This window comes from Anolis carolinensis, chromosome 6 (genome assembly GCF_035594765.1).
Source record: "Anolis carolinensis isolate JA03-04 chromosome 6, rAnoCar3.1.pri, whole genome shotgun sequence".
NCBI classification, from domain to species: domain Eukaryota; kingdom Metazoa; phylum Chordata; class Lepidosauria; order Squamata; family Dactyloidae; genus Anolis; species Anolis carolinensis.
In genome coordinates, this window is record NC_085846.1 from 101,674,767 (window position 1) to 101,693,655 (window position 18,889).

General features: G+C 38.2%; 1 protein-coding gene across 35 annotated transcripts in view; it reads left to right on the forward strand.

The window, feature by feature from the left end:
• svil (supervillin) overlaps nt 1-18,889 on the forward strand; it is a 154,935-nt gene that overhangs the window by 114,677 nt on the left and 21,369 nt on the right. For 15 of the 35 annotated variants that reach the window (XM_016994262.2, XM_008112362.3, XM_008112347.3 and 12 more), the window contains 9 exons: nt 2,856-2,897; nt 6,039-6,171; nt 9,318-9,365; nt 9,965-10,042; nt 12,776-12,841; nt 14,768-14,918; nt 16,060-16,149; nt 16,247-16,333; nt 17,058-17,232. In XM_016994262.2, coding sequence (XP_016849751.2) covers nt 2,856-2,897; nt 6,039-6,171; nt 9,318-9,365; nt 9,965-10,042; nt 12,776-12,841; nt 14,768-14,918; nt 16,060-16,149; nt 16,247-16,333; nt 17,058-17,232 — 870 coding nt within the window. The remainder of the gene's footprint in view (nt 1-2,855; nt 2,898-6,038; nt 6,172-9,317; nt 9,366-9,964; nt 10,043-12,775; nt 12,842-14,767; nt 14,919-16,059; nt 16,150-16,246; nt 16,334-17,057; nt 17,233-18,889) is intronic. The other 20 variants (XM_062957715.1, XM_062957725.1, XM_062957716.1 and 17 more) reach the window with 17 other exon arrangements.

Genomic DNA, 18,889 nt, shown 5'->3' on the forward strand with positions numbered 1-18,889 from the left:
AGACAATATATTCCACAGAGTATACTTTTTGTGTGTTTTTGCAAAGCAAGTAAAATTTTATGTGGAGCTCAGAATCAGGACTAGATATCAATGCATTTCATTTCATTTGTTATTTATTTATTTACAGTATTTATATTCCGCCCTTCTCACCCCGAAGGGGACTCAGGGCAGATCACATTATATACATATAGGGGAAACATTCAGTGCCCATATACACATAGAACAGAGACATACACAGAGGCAATTTAGAGAAATACCGCAGTGTCATTTCCAAAATACCAAGGAGATGCCAATATTTTATATGCTTAGTACAAAAAATCTTCTGTGTAGTGGTATGTGACCCACCCGTCTGAGGGAGGAACTAGAAAAGTAGAAAATGAGACCATGGTGGTGGTAGTGTTACTCAGATACAAAAAATCTTCCCCAGAGGCTGTTGAAGTAAGTTTGTTTATACACAAAAGAGAGTAAAGCAAACTTTCCTACTCCAGAGACAGCAGTAGTAGGATTCCCCTTTGCAGTGGTTTACCATGTGAAGATGGAGAATTGCACAATTCCGCATAATTTAAGGCATTTGTAGAGGAAATACTATGGTCAGACCTCACCGTTAGGATAGCACTATTGGAGCAGTTTTGCACTGCTCTTGACGTGTGTTGGGAGCCCCTGGTGGTGCAGCTGATTAAACCGCTGAGCTGCTGGACTTGCTGACCAAAAGGTCAGCAGTTCGAATCCAGGGAGCGAAGTGAAAACATGCAAATGTGAGTAAATCAATAGGTACCACTCCAGTGGGAAGGTAACGGTGCTCCATGCATGCATGCTGGCCACATGAGCTTGGAGGTGTCTAGGGACAACTCTGGCTTAGAAATGGTGATGAACACCAACCCCCAGAGTCGGACACAACTAGACTTAATGTCAGGGGGAAATCTTTACCTTAACCTTGCATGTGTACAGAGTAACTGAAACCAAAAGTCAAGTTTATTTCCCAAAATGTAAATAATCTACAATCTATAATCTAACATAAAATAGGTTAAAATGATCTAGAGAGAAGGGCTTCCTGTTAGAATGATTTTAAAACATTGGCAGTGGAACTGAAAGTATAAGTATGTAGATTTGTACATACTTAATAGGATTTTATCATCCTCTTCATTATGTATGTATTTATGTTTAGTAACTGCTTTAATGTTCTCTAAGGTCTTGAACTGAATGTTAGTCTGTTGTAATGTTTTTACAGTCACATAATTGTTTTGTTTAAGTGTCTTGGCAATGATGTATGTCTTGTGTCATGTTGCGTGTCATTTTGGGCATCCTTTTTGGAAAGGAAAACAGGATGCAGATTAAACAAGTAACAAAGAAAGGCAATGAAGATATATGTAGAAGAATATACCCAAACTGCACTACATGTACTTAGGCTTATTTTCAGCAGGGGCTCTAAGCATTTCAGAAGAGACAAGACAATTAAACAAAACTTTTGAGCAGAAAGACTGATTTTATTTTGAGAAGTGAAAGGTGTTAAAAGTGTGCTCCATGCATGTATGAACTGGAGAAATATCTTCTTCTGCTAAAGTTAGGTGAGCTCTCAGTTCCTCTTGCTTTTAAAGCATTGCTTCTTCGCCAGTAGTACATTCAAGTTAGGACAACCCAAGATCATTGGCAGCCTGAGCCAATATGCCAGTGCTGTCTCTCCTGTGAATTCCACCACTGCATTTACCATATCTTCTCAAATGCAGTGGCCGCATGTTTGCATTTTAACTATAATCTCATCTCTCAAACAAAGGAAGGCCCAATGACGGGAATGAGCTCAGTATAAAAGATTCTAATGCCACACATACATTTCCGGCTGTGTTAAACAAAAAGAGCTAACCAAATTCAGAAGTGGGATAAATTTCCTTTTTTAATTTTTTTAAATACTCAGAATCTCCCACAATCCCTTGTGGGAGTAGTAATACAAAAAGTATAAAAATGTTGAGCAAAATTCTCATATTTTGAAAATTAGAAATGGTGTTACAGTAGAGTCTCGCTTATCCAACGTAAACGGGCCAGCAGAATGTTGGATAAGTGAATATGTTGGATAATAAGGAGAGATTATGGAAAAGCCTATTAAACATCAAATTAGGTTATGATTTTACAAATTAAGCACCAAAACATTATGTTATACAACAAATTTGACAGAAAGAGTAGTTCAATACACAGTAATGCTATGTAGTAATTATTGTATTTATGAATTTAGCACCAAAATATCATAATGTATTGAAAACATTGACTACAAAAATGCGTTGGATAATCCAGAACGTTGGATAAGCGAGTGTTGGATAAGTGAGACTCTACTGTAATTAAATTACAGTTCAACCACTCTTTCCATTGTAGGCGATTCTTGTAATTTTTTTTGCAATTTGAGAGACAGAAAAAATACCGTATTTCTTTGATTCTAAGGCAACTTCATTTGTAAGATGAACACTAATTTTAGTCTCACCAACAGAATATGATTCTAGGACGTTCTTCATTTTTATAGTTGTTTATAAGAGGAAAAAGGGTATCTTAGAGTCGAAGAAATATAAGTCTGTATTTCCTACTTCACATTCCCATTTTAGAGCTAGGAGAAACTGAGGCTCAGCCACACAGTTTGCCCAGACCAGTAATTATGCGTAGTATTGTGTGTGAGCACATTTTCAGCTGCTATTCTGCACATTTCATTATTTCATTACCACTATGGGCTTAGAGATTGACACAAAACTAAACAGGCACACTAAGATGTACTTTTAAATAGTGCATATTTAATTATTGTAACCAATAGTTTACTATTACTGTGTTCAAAATGACTAAAGCTTGGGGATTTTTTGTTTATTTATTTATTTTTGCAGGAATTCTGACAGAATGGGTGCAAAGGCTACTGATAAAGATTGGTGAGACTGGTCGATTCTAGGAGTAGGGAAGATGTGGCTGGAAAGATGGGGAGGGGAAATAGCTAAGCAGCAGGGCATTCGCTGGTCCCCATATTCACACCCCTAAGTGGAAACTAGCATGTGGGGTGGGAGGCATAATAACTAATGGAATAGAAAAGGATGGAAACACATCTGCATGGCCTCAGTGAGAGCAAGCAACATTTGGTGACTAAATGACTGTATGGGATAAAGCCAGATCTTGAAAGAGAGATAGATAGGCGAGAATAAGATGAACATAGTGCTGGAAAACAACACTCTGATCCCTCCCCTTAGTTTTAAAACAGGATACCAATGTGTACCTGAGCAAGTACAGAGTGCTTTTCCTTGAAATATTAATTGGCCACTTCTTCTTCACATACTTAACAACTTTATATTGTAAACAAAGGAACCAGGAACCTGCAAAATGAAAAAAAGCCATAGCTCCTGTGCAACCCAGCCATTCCACCAGATACAGGACTCTTATCCCAGAGCTTCTTTCTCACCATTTAATATACCACTTCAATTCCCATGGTTTTGTTATGTGTCACACTTGGGTTTGCAGTTTAGGGAGGGATTTTTAGGATTCTCGGTCAGAGAGCTGTAGTGCCTCTTCAAACTATAAAACCGAGGATTTGAAAGCAGTTAAAGTGGGATCTTAGTGGTATAATTGTGTAGTGTGAAAGAACCTTTGGTGTTCCAGGAAATCTTCCAAGGACAGGTTCCCAAAACCAGTCTCCAACTTTGCTTGCCATGAACAAGGCACAGAAATCATAGTACTTCCGATAAAGGAAATTATGGGGTCCAGATTCATTCAGCTTTGAAGACTGACCGGACCTTTAAATAGGGTGCTATTTCCCATTACACAGTATACTCTGATACTCTGGGATGCACAGTTTAGTGAGGGACTGGAGCGAAGGCCCCTAAATGCCCCTACCTAGGATTACATTGGATGCAGCCATGGCGTGTAAAGTGGAATCGCAGTGCTATAACTTCATAGTGTAAAACAGCCCAGTGTCTGGTTCCTCCAGTGTAACAAGCTGTGCATTTTCTAAAAGGAGGAAGAAATGACAACCTGCAGGAAATCTATTAGATTGGGGAAAGGGCAAGAAGTAGGATATTTTTCATGGGGGAGGAATCGAGCAGAAGAACAGAGATGGGTGTAAGTCTCTAAAGCAACAGAATAAGAGGGGATGGAAGCAGGATGGAATTCAGTTACTGAATTAGGCACAGGTGAGTGTTCAAAGCCTTTCAAACACGCAACAATCACTGGTGTAGGTTTCAGGCTTGGCTCTGTGAGGGCAAATGGCGGTGGCTGCTCTCTGCTCCATACTTTCTGTGATTCACTGTCTGTCTGTCCTTTGCCCAGTGTCTCTGTTCTTTTCTTTGTCTTTGCTTTCCCCAAAGAGTTTCTTGAACCGAGCAATATACTTAAAATTATCTACCTTATTAGATTTGAAAGACATGGTGATTCTACAACAGGATTTTTTAAAAGCTTGGTATATTTGTACTGCCTAGAACCAGCATGTTGTAATGGATTGAGCATAGATCCATGACTCTGGAGACCAGGGTTCAAACCCCTGCTCAGCCATGGAAACCCATATACTCCCAATTTCAGAGTAAGGCAAACTCTAAACAAAGATTGCAAAGAAAACCCCAGAATAGGTTTGCCTCGTGGCTGCCATTAGTTGGAAGGCACACAATAACACATCTGCACTACAGCACTTTTGCTGGCGTGACAACATCCTGAACTACAGAATTGTAGAATATATAGTTTGGTGAAGCACTTGCAACTTTAGGGCCTTCCTACAGGAAATTCTAGTCACCTTAGCTGCATCATGCAATGTCAATAAACTATTTCCATTTTCTTCAGGAACAATAACAAGGCTATGTCCCCTCTCGGTCTGACTTCCTATGAGTTGCTTCAGCTGATTACAATTAGCAGTTCCTGTTCAGCACCATTCAGCAGGAGCATTGGTCACTTATCCTTTCTTGCAGCTTGCTCTCTCTCCACTTGCCTTGGTCAACAAAAGTCACCCGCTGCTTTGAAGGCAGCTCCGTCTTGTGCAACCACTGCTTCTCTGAACACAAATAGCTGCTTATGGGCTTTGTCTGGCTTCTCTGCATTAGTTGACCCATCTCTCTCAAATTTCAGTTTTATAACTAAAGGTGCTGTGACTTCTCCATCCACAGTTTCATTCTCTGCTAGACAAAGTAAAGTGTCTTACTAGTAGAATGAAAAAATCTGCACAATTTTTAAAGAATGATTCAAGATTGCTCAGTTGTTGGTTTTGAGTGCATAAAATGAATATTCCCTTTTTACAATTTCCATGTTATTTTCTTTGAGGGCAGTGTTTCACATACTCTTATACACTCATGTGAAAGTCTGGACATTTTGGCCAAAACAACCTAAAAAATCTGGGTCGACATTCATGGGTCAGTGTAACTAATATTTCTTAACTCTTACCAAAAAAAGAAACCATTCCCTTCTCTGAGTAGAGTGACAAAAGGTGAGAGCTTAGTCAATACCAGAAAAAAAGAAGCACTGATCCTCTCTACTCTGCCATGCCACTAATTCTGGCCCTTTTGGGTAGGAAATATCAGAAGTGGCATTTGTGCTTTTCTCTCTCTGAGGAATGGGTCCATGGGTCATATCATGATCCATTATTTTGGCACTTAAAACCTGCCCTCAACTTATTTGTAAGGTTGACTTCTACATGAGTATATATGATACTCGATATCTATCTAAACTGTAAGCTTTGTTTATATTTGACAACATCCCTATTTACTGGAATGTGACATTTACCAGAGGCCCAAGGTTTGGCTATTCAGTAGTATGCTCCTTGGAAGCTGGATGGTCTATGTAGCTCAATATTGTCAATATAACTGTAACAGCTTTCCAAAGTTTCAGATAAAACACATTCCCAACTCATCCTGGTGATGCCAAGGACAGAACCTTTTGCACACATGTGCATCAACACTGAGCCCTCTGAAACCAGTTTGGTGGTGTGACTTCACACACACAAAGCCCCTTGAAAAAAAGTATAGAAAGACATTATTCAATGTTCTATACTTTCTAATTCAGTGTGATATGTTTTGGTTTTCTCTCTGCTTCCTCATTTGTAGGCTTGCTCTTCTCAAGAAGAGTGGCGAAGAAGACTGGAAAAACAGGCTGAACAAAAAGCAGGAGTTTGGCCGGGTATCTGTTGTTGAACGTAGCCCTCCGCTGCAAGAGATGGAGCAGCTGTTCACAAAGAAGGTAGAGTTGCCCTTTTAGGGGGAAAAGTACTCCACTTGAAACCACTTCAGTATTGCAGTTGCTTGAAATTGTACTGCAAATGTGCCTGTTTTGAAATTGTAGCCACCACTTGTAGCATGGCATTCACAGTCATCAAGGTTTGAACTTGAAATGCTGCAGAGTTTATCTCTTTACTCCTCAAGAATTTCTAACACAAGACATTTTTGTGCTTGAGCATTGAAACCTTTCTGGTCACAGAGAAACATCTTCTGAATAGCATTGCCTTGGACTGCATTGTTTGATTGGGGCTCAAAATATGGGACTTGTTTTGCTGCTCTGTTGACTTGATCTAATTTATATAACCATGTATCATTAAAAGTACATATTAAAGATGCCCATCCTTTCTAACACAACAGTAGCTTTTGTTGGGTAAGCTGTAATTTGACCTTTTCCTTTCTCCACTATCCCAAGGAGATAGCTGGACTGGTATTCTGGCAATATGAACATCTGTTTGAATTTAATTAAGTAATTAGATTACTTAAAAGACACATGATTAGCCAACCAAAAATGCTTTAATCACTTGATCTTCTGGGAACATATTGCTTCTCAGTCTTCTTTTTAAAAATTCTAAGTTTAAACAGATCTGTTCCTTCTCAGTGTAGCTGCTGGAAAATGGTATCTTTAGCTGAAATGTACTTAGAATGGTGCTCTGCAGACTGCAATTGCTCCAGATGCTTAATTCAGAGGAACTGGACAATAATTATGGACAAATTGAGAATATCTGTACATGATTCTATACTCGTGATGGAAGATGTTGAGGCTGTTTTGACTGGTGTTGGATTATCATGTATCAACGAAGTAGCAACAAAGATAATTTTATGGTTGGGGGTCGCCACAACACGAGGAACTGTATTAAGGGGTCATGGCATTAGGAAGGTTGAGAACGGTTGAGAACTACCAGACTAGATGGTCCTCCAAATGCTATGAGATCATGTCAGACCTGTTTCACCATAGTGGGAAACCCTGTGTGATCAAGTAGATGTCTGTTCTGGACTTCTCAGTGTGCCATAACATACAAGGTGTTTCAAGTGGAATGCCATTTCACTGTAATTATTCCACTTCTAACTGGTCTAACATTCCAAAAGATGTGGTTTTACCCCAAACATCTTGTGTGGGGAAACATTTTGGCTTAATTTTGAAACAGGAACATTCGATTTCTCAAAGGCTTTTATTCAATACATCACTTTCATAGTGTATAAATGACTCAGTTATTTCTAATACTGATGAAAACTGCATTGACAGCTCAATCTTGGATCCTGCCCTTGTGATGTACAGATGTTTCATGTTGGGAATTGTTCAGAACAATTGTTCAGAGAAGAACAACACTCAGGCTGGCCATCTTGCTTTCAGGAAAATGATGTATGCTGTTGAGAAGCCGCCTTCACTGCATGTTGTTATGTGGTGCTGGAGCCTGTGGCTGAATTTGCTTGGTTTGATTTGCTTGTGCTTTCATGTGTAACCTGCAGGAGCGATTTGTCACACTCTTAAATATTAATGACCCTTCTGTAAGATTGCACATCTGCAGTGCTTTGGGGCAGTAACATCAATGTGTCTAAACGCTTAGAGGAGCATTAGCTACTTTGCCTCTCGGTAACATCTTTGATTTTCCAGGAATTAAGAACACCTCAGACTAGTTCAGGCAAGTTAACTCTCGATCAAAAAACAAGAAACATCAACCCTTGTACTTTTCTTTTTCACATTCCATAAACAGTTTAAGACAAAGTATTTTTAAAGCTGATGAAATTTACAATTAAATACACCTAAATATGAAAAGTGTAACAAATGATATTTGCACGGTTTTTCTGTGCCATTTTGAAATAGTATGACACGTTTTGCATACTTTAAGGGAATATGTTTACTGGAATTGACTTCATGTTGCCAGAAATGTGAGCCATAGTGATTGCATATTCCAGGACCAGAATTTACTTTGCTTTTAGTAATAATAGTTTTATATTGCATTTTATATTATCTTCTAGAGCTCATAAGCTTTATTAGCTTTCTGCATTTGATTTGGAATATTTAAGTCTTTAAACAGGAATGAAACTGAAACTAGGCCTAGTTAGTTTTCATATTATCTTCCCCATCATTCCTTTTTCTCTCCGCCCCCCAATTTTCATAATCATACCATTAAAAAGTTCAAATCTATTTCACTGAGTGAAGTGTCTCTTCACTGAAAGGCACACACTTCTTTCCTAGGACTTTATCAAACGTGTCTTGAAAAACGTGTTCTCTTTTGGTAAACCCGTCTTGGCTGAGATGGCAGCAGGTCTGTCAAGTCCCTCTTCTTACTACACGCTTCCTTTTTGAACATGCTTTGAGTGTGTTGCCTTTACTGCAGTGCAGTAAATCCGTACTGTACCTGTCTTCATTCATTTCCCCCACTTAATTTTTTTATACAAGAACTGTACAACTTCAATAGTTTACATGTACAAAGCTGTGCAATCCCTGAAAGCTTTTCTTACAGCACTGTGAAATATATCTGTCTTGCTACACAATAAATTGCACTTCGTAAAGCTGAATGAAAGCAGATTCAGAAACTAAAAGAGAGAGGAAACCCATTTTCATTAAATACAAATTTGAGACAAAACTTGATTTGGGACAAGAATAAAATGATATTGCGTGGTAGAGAGTGTTTTTATTAATTTCTAGGGAGCCTCCAACACAGTTTAAAGTCTGATGTGAGAATCTCCTAAGTCAGTTTGGAGTTCCAGATTATTCAGTGAACTCCAGGTCATACTGTCAGAATATTAAGCAAGCAGAAGGGGGTTGAAATATATTTCATCCTAACAAGGAACTCCAAGGGGGAATATACAGTAGCAGAGACTAAAAATGCTACCTTTAGGGCTGTATGCAGAGACATCCTGAGCTAGAATCCATTCTTATATAAGGGGCTGATTCTTAAACCAGGGCTGGCAAATGCAGCATGGATCTAGCCACTAGACGGCAACCTGCTTTGCTTGTGGGATTTAAAGCTTTCATTATGTGGAGCGCACCTTCCAAGACTTTTAATCAGACTGGGGCCAATGGCACTTGGAATGCAAGCTACTTTGTGCTGCTACTACTTTCTGTCACTCTCCGCAATGTTTCCTGTTTGTTTTAACCTGTAGGAAGAAGGAGGAATTGCAGATGATAATGCCATGTCTAAACTGCTTTGGGTAAGCCTTATTGAAATGCATAGAGGCTATTTAAGCAGTTGTCTCATGTTTGGTTTCCTAGGTGCATTCCCATCCAGCTATCTATAACTTGTTTTTTTAAAGGTGGTTTTGAATAGTTTGCAAATAGTACTTTCAGGGTCTACAACTCCTAGCAATGCCCCCCACAGCCAGCACAACCACTGGCTGCAGGGATTCTGGTAGATGTGGACCAAAAAAGTATGTTATTTTTTAAGATTACAGGCGGTTCTTTGGTCTAGTAAGGAATAAAATACATTACCAGGTGAAAGCATTGCTGTGGTGGCTAATGGGTCTTCTTGTTGAATGTGGTCTTCACAATGCTTGCTTGCCTTCGTTCAGAGCACTTTCTTATCACTAACTCTTTTTAAGTGTTGCATGGGAGTGGCTCCAGTAAACATACTATATTTCTTTTGTGTTTTTCTGATTATAGCACATTTTCTGTAGGGAGAAGATTGGAAGTGTTGTCATAAAAACTATCACAGTTTACTTAAAATTAAGAGTTTTCCCCTACTTTCTTGCTATTTGGCACATCATCTCCACATCTTTCTAACAATCCCGTATGCTTCTCCCCCAATATCTAGGAACCTGTCTATGCTTCTACTTATCCACCTGCTCTACCTGCTGCCCATAAACTTCATCCCTTTGTACCTAATGTTCAGGTGAGCAAATCTTGCACACTCCAAACAGTTCCTGCAATGATTTGTTGAGCATTTGTTAATGTGGAGGATATATATTTTCCAGTTCCATCCCCTTGTACTTCTGTCTTTCCATCTCTCTAATATATAGTAGGAAATCAGTAATACAGAAATGTGGCATGCCATTATGTATCTATTAAAACATTTTTGGCTGCTAAGTGTTTCTCTATGACATAGGGGAAAAACAAAAGTTCGACTATATACAACCTGCTCATGTCTGAGATTTAAGGTAGTTTTCAGGAGTATCATTCAGATTCATTTTCCAGTTGTGAATTGCAGTATGCTACAAATCTGTATTATGCACATTCAAATGCTCATACCACACCTATTGTATTTTACTGGGTGAAGTAGATACTCACCCTCTCTGGGAGGGGAGCTCATGTTCTGTGTTTTCGTACACTGAAGATAGAAATCAACAGTCTGTAATGTGCAACTAGCATGCTCCCTTATACATATATCACCTGGATTATTCAACCTAACTAATTCTCAGTTCCAGATATTATTATTATTTAATTTTAAAATGGCTGATTCCACCTACATTCGTCATTTCTGTTTGTTTACTGTTAACACACAAATGATATATTTTTAAAGGCATTCATGGTGGCTTTTGTAAAAAAAAAATCAATAAAAGGGGTAAGAGTTGACAAGTCCTAAAGCTTGGAAGTAACACATTACATTGTAATATATTACTTGGAATTAGTAATGTCTTCTCTGGAACAGACCTAGAATGTTGTTATTACCTGAAGCTGCTTCTTAACTCTGCTAATGGAAGAAACAACCGGGTTTCAAAAGAAACCTCTGTATGCTGAGCTGGTTTGGGTGCTTTCTGTTGTTAGTTTAAAGAAAGGGGTACCTATTTGCACAGGTGTATTTGTAGTGATTCGATTTTTGCTATGTACCAATTGGTTTATCTTCCTGTCTTTTCCCCATCCTTTTATGACACTGGGGGCAAGGAGGAAAAAGTCAATGGAATGTACATGTGATTTCCTTATTTCAAGAATTTTACCCCACTTTTCAGATGATTTGTTGTTAACTTCATTTTGATTTGTTGTTAAATAAGTCAGTTTTGACTTATGAATGGGAGACCTCTAAGTCACCCTGTCCTCAACAACCCTTCTCAGACCTTGCAGACTCAGGGCCGTGGTTTCCTAGATTTAGCCTATCATCTGTAATGAGATCTTCCTCTTCCTACTGCCCTCCACTTTACCACATATTTTCATCTTTTCTGGTGAGTCGTGTCATCTCATGATATGTCCATCTTGACTTTCAGGAAGAGATCAGGCTTGAATTGCTGTAGAACCCATATGTGTGTCCAGCTTTCATAACTATACATAGAAATGAGGAGTACAATGACATGGGACATCTTAACTTTCGCATTTGGTTATATTACACTTCGGGATCTTGTCTAATTCCGTCATAGCTGCCTTTCCTAGTCCTAGTCTTCTCATTTCCTGAATGCCATCTCCTCCTCTCTGATTAATGATTGAACCAAGATATGAGACATTTTGAACTATTTCAAATGTCTTTATTCTCTTCTTTAAATTGTCTGAGGCAATGTAATCCTTGGTGAATTATCCCTAAAAGCCAGAATCACAAAACGGAGATGATCATACTTTGGCCATATTATAAAATGACATGGCACATTAGAAAAGACATGCTTGGTGAAGTGAGATACAGTAGGAAAAAAGGAAGACCACATTGCAGATGGACAGGCACAGTCAGGGAAGCTACAACGGCCCTCTGTTTGCTGTACCTGATCAGGACTGTTGGTGTCATTGTGTCTTGGAGGTCTCTCATTCATACATCAAACTTGACTTGATGACAGGTAACAACAAATAATTCTTGTCTTCAGACTGACAGTCCAAAACATTTGAATTAAAAAGAAAAGGAAGGGAAAACAAGAAAACAGCAATTCTTAAGATTCCGAAGATCTTATAATGACCAGCCTTAAAAGAAACAGTTGAGAGATATGGTGTTGATCCCTCAACAGATGCAGATGTTTTCCATTTCTTCCTCTAGTGCTAATGGACTGCTCCACTGTACATAGAAGGTAGTGATATACCTCTGGGTGATTTACAAAAGATCAGCAAGTTGTTTTTTTTTTTTGTTTTTTACTAATGACAAACATGCAACCTAAATTATGTTGCTGAAAGATTGTTGGCAGTGGAGTTGGGAGCAGGAAGGACAAACAGATGGGAAAGTGTTTTGGGTGATAAAACTGAGTATTGAGTTCAGATTCCTAGGTTATTTATTTTGTGTCAAAAGCATTGCATAATAAATAAGTTTAAAAGTGATGAAATAAAGGAAATCACAAGCAGCTAAATAATTTTAGACCAAAAGCGGGCAACAGATTCCTAGGTTAAACATATGGCCTTAAGGTACCCTGTTCTCTGAGTCTTGAACAAGTAGATCCAAGGGAAATGGCACATTTAGAATAGAGATCTTACTGCTGAAAAAGATTTTTACACCAGTGTCTGCAGATCACAGGCTATATTTTTCACTGTTTTGGGAGCGGGAGTAGCAGTATGTTAAGAAGGCTATTTCGCATCCACTCCTGATGTTCTAAGTCCAGACTCGTCTTCTTTTATTTTGCTTATTCAGCTGGAAGTGGAGAGATGATTGCTTCCTTATTTCTGATCTCTTCCTGCTCCTCTGCCTTACCTCTCTTTCTGATACTTCCATTTCTTTTTCCTTAAGGTCAGTAATTCTAGTTTGAGAAAGCCAAGCCCTTTGGCCTTTGAGCGTCACCCCTGGAGATGGAAGGTGAAATGATCTGCCTGTTTTTTTAGTTTAGCAAGGAATTAGATGAAACTCAGCTTTGAAACTCATTGCCAAAACAGTGAATTTCACTGACAACTGTATGTAGGAGATTTGTCATCATGCAGAAAAGTGGCATGTAGCGAACTCTCTAATTGTATGCAAATGCTACCTTATAAGAAGTATATGTATATTGAAAGTGTCATTGCAAGCAGGCATACACATATTCTCACTTTTGTTCCGTATCTTTCCATTAACTTTGCATGCACTGTTCTACCTTCTTTCAAGTTCTCTCTTTGTCCTTTTGCTCTGTAACTCAGGTATGCAATCTTGTCATCACACTTTATAAATTTAGAAATTAAGTGGGCCATGCTGGTTCACTTTGTTCCCTGGTGATCACCACCACCACCACTACCTTTTTTATTTATTTATGGCTTACAAAACTTAAAACAAATACCATTTGATTGGGTTGCCTTCTTTAGCTGTTTTCCACCGTTTGCTTCAGTTCTGAATCTGAGATTCATTGCTGGATTCTTCTGGTGGTGAACCAGTCTAGCAGTGTTTCTTTGAAATGCAGAAATAAAACTCATTCCTCATCCCTTCCAAGGAATTGATTGAATAAGAGGCATAGTCAAATAATGACAGTTTTGACAATAACAAGTGTGTGTATGACATGGCCTGGAGGCAAAATATACTAGATTATTTCATGATACATGTCAACCTGTATGGTTGTGTGATATATTGTGCTATTGTGGTTTGTGTAAGTGAAAATTAATTCTGAAGTTTGCCTGAGATCTTTATAACCATGCCTATTATAGGCATGCCATATTCTAAATTCTAAATAGTCCATAGCCATTTTTACTGGCCTAGTTATAAAAATGTACTTAATATTTGATATTTACAGAGGCTCTTAGAAATTTGCTCTTCTCGCAATGGCAAGCATATCTCCTTGGCAGTTACTTTTCCTCTAGACTTCATTAGTGATATATTCATACACTAATATTTTCTGAGATTCCTTCAAGCCATCCATTAAAATAGTTGTAAGAGCAAATGTCTAGTACTTTAAAAAAAACAGGCTGGAAGTGAAACACCTCTCATTTTACATTTATTCCTTGCTATTTAACAGTGTTATATCTAAATGGACCAACATCATAAGTACTTTGCATCTCTATCCATTCTATCCAAGAGCTTTAATAGTGAGATTGAGTCCACAGACTAATAATCACCTATTTTAAAAAGTATTTAATATGTCTACGTGGCATAGATTTTGCATTTCCTGGGAATATTTTAGAGTTTAAAAACACATAGGTCTAGTTTTTTTTTCTTTCCATCAGCAGTGTTCACTGAGAATTCCTTTATATTGGAAACATATGAAGGAAATATCCAAATTAGCAACAAAGTACTATAACATAATACCTGCAATGTTGTACCGCCAACAAAGTATTACAAAACGTTGCATTAAGTAACTCCACAACAATTTGCAAACATAAAGGAGGAGGTGTGTGGCCAAGCACCATCAGCGTGTGGTCAAGAGGCCAAAAGTCATTAATGAAGAAGAAAAGAAGTGTGGCTAAGATTTCACTTCCCCACCAAGTTGACTGCAAACTACTTTTGTAGTTTAAACTCAGTTTGTAGCTATTGAAGTAAGCTGAGGAGGAAGAGGAGCACTGGAAACTAGGACATTTTTAAAGCAGATGGAAAAGTAGGACAGGCAGAAGACTAATCGGGAACCGAAAGAACAAAGATGCATCATAGGTAAAATGCTATCTTAAATTATCATTCTTGTAAGCAACAAAAGTAAAATAGAGAGATTGGAAGATATAATGCATTTAGAGGATGCAGGATGCCCATTGTTGGCTTGGTTTGTTGTGCCTCCTATTTTTTGCATGCTCAGACTGGCTGTTCACTGCCATTTCTTTCTCTTTGGAAAAGCAGCGGGCATCAGATGGTGGTGAAAATCAAATGACGATTGAAGAAAGGAAGCAACTGATCAGTGTTCGGGAAGAAGCTTGGAAGGCCAAGGGTAAAGGAGCAGCAAATGACTCCACGCAGTTCACTGTGGCCGGCAGAATGGTAAAGAAGGGTCAGTAAATTATCCATCCTTTACCTGACTTTTTATTAGTTTTTCGTGCTGGAACAAAGCAAGCATGGCAGGACTTGCTGAGAAACATTCAGTTACTTTAATCTATGGAAGCTGCTCGTTTTCATTTCCTCCTCCATTCTTTGTTGTTGAGCCATTCCAATTATACTAAAAGCTCAGGAGGACAATTCAGCAACAGCAGTAGCAAACTGTTTGTATTCTGAAGCTGGCAGTGTGTTTAGCTTCTCCATGTACACAACGGGATTGCCTTGTAAATAGAAAATAATGTCAGTGTATGTTAGATCTGAGCAATCAACCTGTATTCTGATTGCATCTTATTTGGGTATTAAACTAATGTGCATCTTGCTAGCTTTAGGAAATGCTTTAATCTGTTTCCATCTGTACAGATGTCAGCTACCATTGATCTTCTCCACTAAACTGTCTGGACAGAGTGCTGGTAATTCTAGGGCATAGACCATAGCTCCCAGGATCTTCCAATCATAGCACTGCTTGGAAGATTCTGGAACTCCAACTCAATAAAATATATTTTTTTCATGCACTGATGATAGTGAGACTCAATAGCAGTAACCTCCCATCTCCACTCAACCATCTCTTTCATCCATCTGTGGAAAAGCCAAGCAGGTTTCCTAACCTACAAGAAAGAAGACAAGACTAGAAACTTCAGCTTCAATGTAGTTATTTCACTTAAGGATCTTTGGCAAGTGCAAAATAAACAGAGGAAGAGGACAAGTCAGGTTTCTTAACCTCCTGCAAAATATGGGCTTGTTTTTTATTTGTAATTGCCTGAAATGCTCCATTGCTGCAGTTGTTAACCTCCTTCAGGTTGACCAACTTATGGCCACTCTATGGATGAGAAACCTCCAAGTTGACCTATCCTAAGCAGTCCTGCTCGGGTCTTGCAGACTCATGGCTGTTGCTTCTCTGAATCTGTTCACTTGGAATGCGGTCTTCCTCCTTTCCAATTCCCCTTAATGTTACCATCTCTATGAAGCAGAGTCCTAAATGAAGTAGTTCATTTTTTTATAATGAGAGGGAGGGATTTTCTAGGTGAAATGTTTAAACATGCCAATATTCTAGTAGTTGAAAAATGCATTGTCTAATGTGAAACTGCAATTTTTTGTAGGCTTAGCCTCACCTACTGCCATCACGCCAGTGGCATCCCCTTTCTGCAACAGATTGAAATCAACAACACCGATTTCAAAGCCCCTGGAAGGTAAGCCATTAAGAATTGTGTACTGCCAGGTGAGAAAAATTACTTTTCTCCCTCTTATTTGAATCTGAATGAGAGCTTTCATTCTTATTTTGTTTAGAAATTGAAGCTAGGCCAGATATGCAGTTAGAATCAGACATGAAGCTGGACAAACTGGAGACTTTCTTGGGAAGGCTGAATAGCAAAGGTATGTAATGTAGTCCATTTCTACTTCTGCTTTTATTACTACAGTAGAGTCTCACTTATCCAACAATCGCTTATCCAACGTTCTGGGTTATCCAATGCAATTTGCCTCCCGCCCCAATCCACAGCTGTTTCACTAGGCAGCAAAGATTGAACTTTTTATGGATTTAATTTGCAACAATGTTGCTACTGTAAATTCATTTTATGCAACTCTATCTTTATTTGTAGTCAATTTGTTAGTAGGCAATGTTTTTGTAGTCAATGTTTTCAATATATTGCAATGTTTCGGTGCTAAATTCATAAACAAAGTAAATACTACATAACGTTACCGTGTTTTGGACTGCTTTTTCTGTCGATTTGTTGTAAAACATGGTTTTGGTACTTAATTTGTAAAATCATAATGTAATTTGACATTTAATAGGCTTTTCCTTAATCCCGCCTTATTATCCAACATTTTCGCTTATCCAACATTCTGCCGGCCCGTTTATGTTGGATTAGTGAGACTCTACTGTATTTCAGCTATTAAGTTTTGTTTTACTGATTACAGTTTATGAATTATATACCTATAATGCAACACTCACTAACAAAATGCTGTTCAGTTCTAGAATTGAAACAATTTCATTGATTTGGGTTTAAATTCATGAAAGCTCATGCTAAAATATAAACCAGTTAGTCTTAAAAGTGCTTCTTTTTTCCCCTTCCTTCCTCTTTTTTCACCCTTCTTGTAGTTGGTGGAATGCAAGAAACTGTTCTGACAGTCACAGCAAAATCTGTAAAAGAAGTCATGAAGTTGGATGATGATGAAACGTTCTCCAAATTTTACCGTGTGAATTACCCCACCTCTTCGTTGCCTTTGGAGTTAGATGAGGACTTTGATGCCATATTTGATCCTGATGCACCAAAGTGAGCACTTTCATTTTCATACCTTTTCACAATACTGTATTGGAGTCTGTAGCAGATGCCTTATGACATTTGAGATAGTCCTTTCTTTCCCCTCTCTGAAGCATTATTCCACCACAAGTCTCCTGGAGACTTTGGCCTACATGTAATGCAGAATATCTGCTGATTAGAGTTAGAATCAGGTGGGGATAGCCCCTTCTCCACATTGCATGCCCTACCACCACCATGCACCCCCAAAATCACACGGATAGGAAACACTCCAGGTGTATTTTCAGGTGGCAGAGGTGACTGCAATACATGTGAAAAAAGTTTCTTTGTCCTGGTGCCATAGCATCAGCATAAGATTAAATAGGCTCAGTAAGGTAGAAAGGTTAATCACTAGTTGTTTCCTTCTGTGTTACTGTAGTTAAATAGCACTATGTAACAAAATTTGTAAAAAAAATTGTTCCTGGTTTGAAAGTGTTATTTCCTGTTTAATTGTGTGGTACTTGCTTTGAAAGTAGTTGTTCTGCCTTAGAAACTTCGTTTCTGTGGCTACCAAACACTATGTTGAATTTGTTGAGACTCTAGGAGATATTCATTGAAAAACTAGCAAATTGTGCTGTAAGATGTCCCACAAAAACAAAGTTTTTGCAGTTTAATAAACTTTCCCCATCTTTTTATGATAGAACTAATTAGGAAATGTCATTTAACTCAGGAACAAAAATCGTGTTACATAGTGTAGTAACTGTGTTTTCTGTCCAAATGATAGAAGGCTTATCTGTCTTCATGCCTAGAAGGTAGAATGCTAGAATCCTAACACTTGAAGACTAAAGAAATACATACAGTAATATTAGTAATAATAGCAAACCCAGTACTAATACAAATGAGTTATCATTACATGTTTACCTCATTGGTACCCTTCTTCCAAGGAGTTGCGTGGAGAAGCTAGTTCTGTAGCTGCTTGATAAATTCATTTCTTCCGTCATCACTTTGCAATTTTGTCTCTGTTCTCCGGGATGCGGGAAGCATTTAGCAGAGCACTGAAGTGCAGACTTGACTATCTATGGTGACATATCCTTGGGTGATCCAGCTCTTCAAGGGCACCAAAGCAAAATCCAATGCTTCTTGAGTCAGCCATACAGTGTTCCCTCACTTATCGCTGGGGTTAGGTTCCAGGACCACCCGCAATAAGTGAAAATCCACGAAGTAGGGACACTATATTTATTTTAATATTTATACATTATTTTAGTAGTTATACACTATTTTAAGTCTTTATCAACCAATTGTGTGTTGATAAATCACCTCCTTCTCCTCCCGTTGCCGCTTGGACTCCTATTCTCTCCCTTTGGCTTCTCCTTCCTCCCTTCCTTAGGCTGTAAATTGCAATTTTTTATAATTTATAATAGTCTTTTAGAGTTTATTGAAAAACCGCAAAACAGCAAATCTGCAAAAAGTGAATGACAAAGTAGTGAGGGAATACTGTACTTTAAAAGTAAAAGTTACATTCTTCATACTCTCCCACTGCAAAAAATATAATGCTAATGAATGATTTTACTAAAATACAACAATCTCACATAATGATATTATGTTCTGATATTAAATATGACTAGGAACTGAAATATTTTCATTAAAAAGGCTATTGTCACTGTAATAATAAACATTTAGCACATCAGTGGGT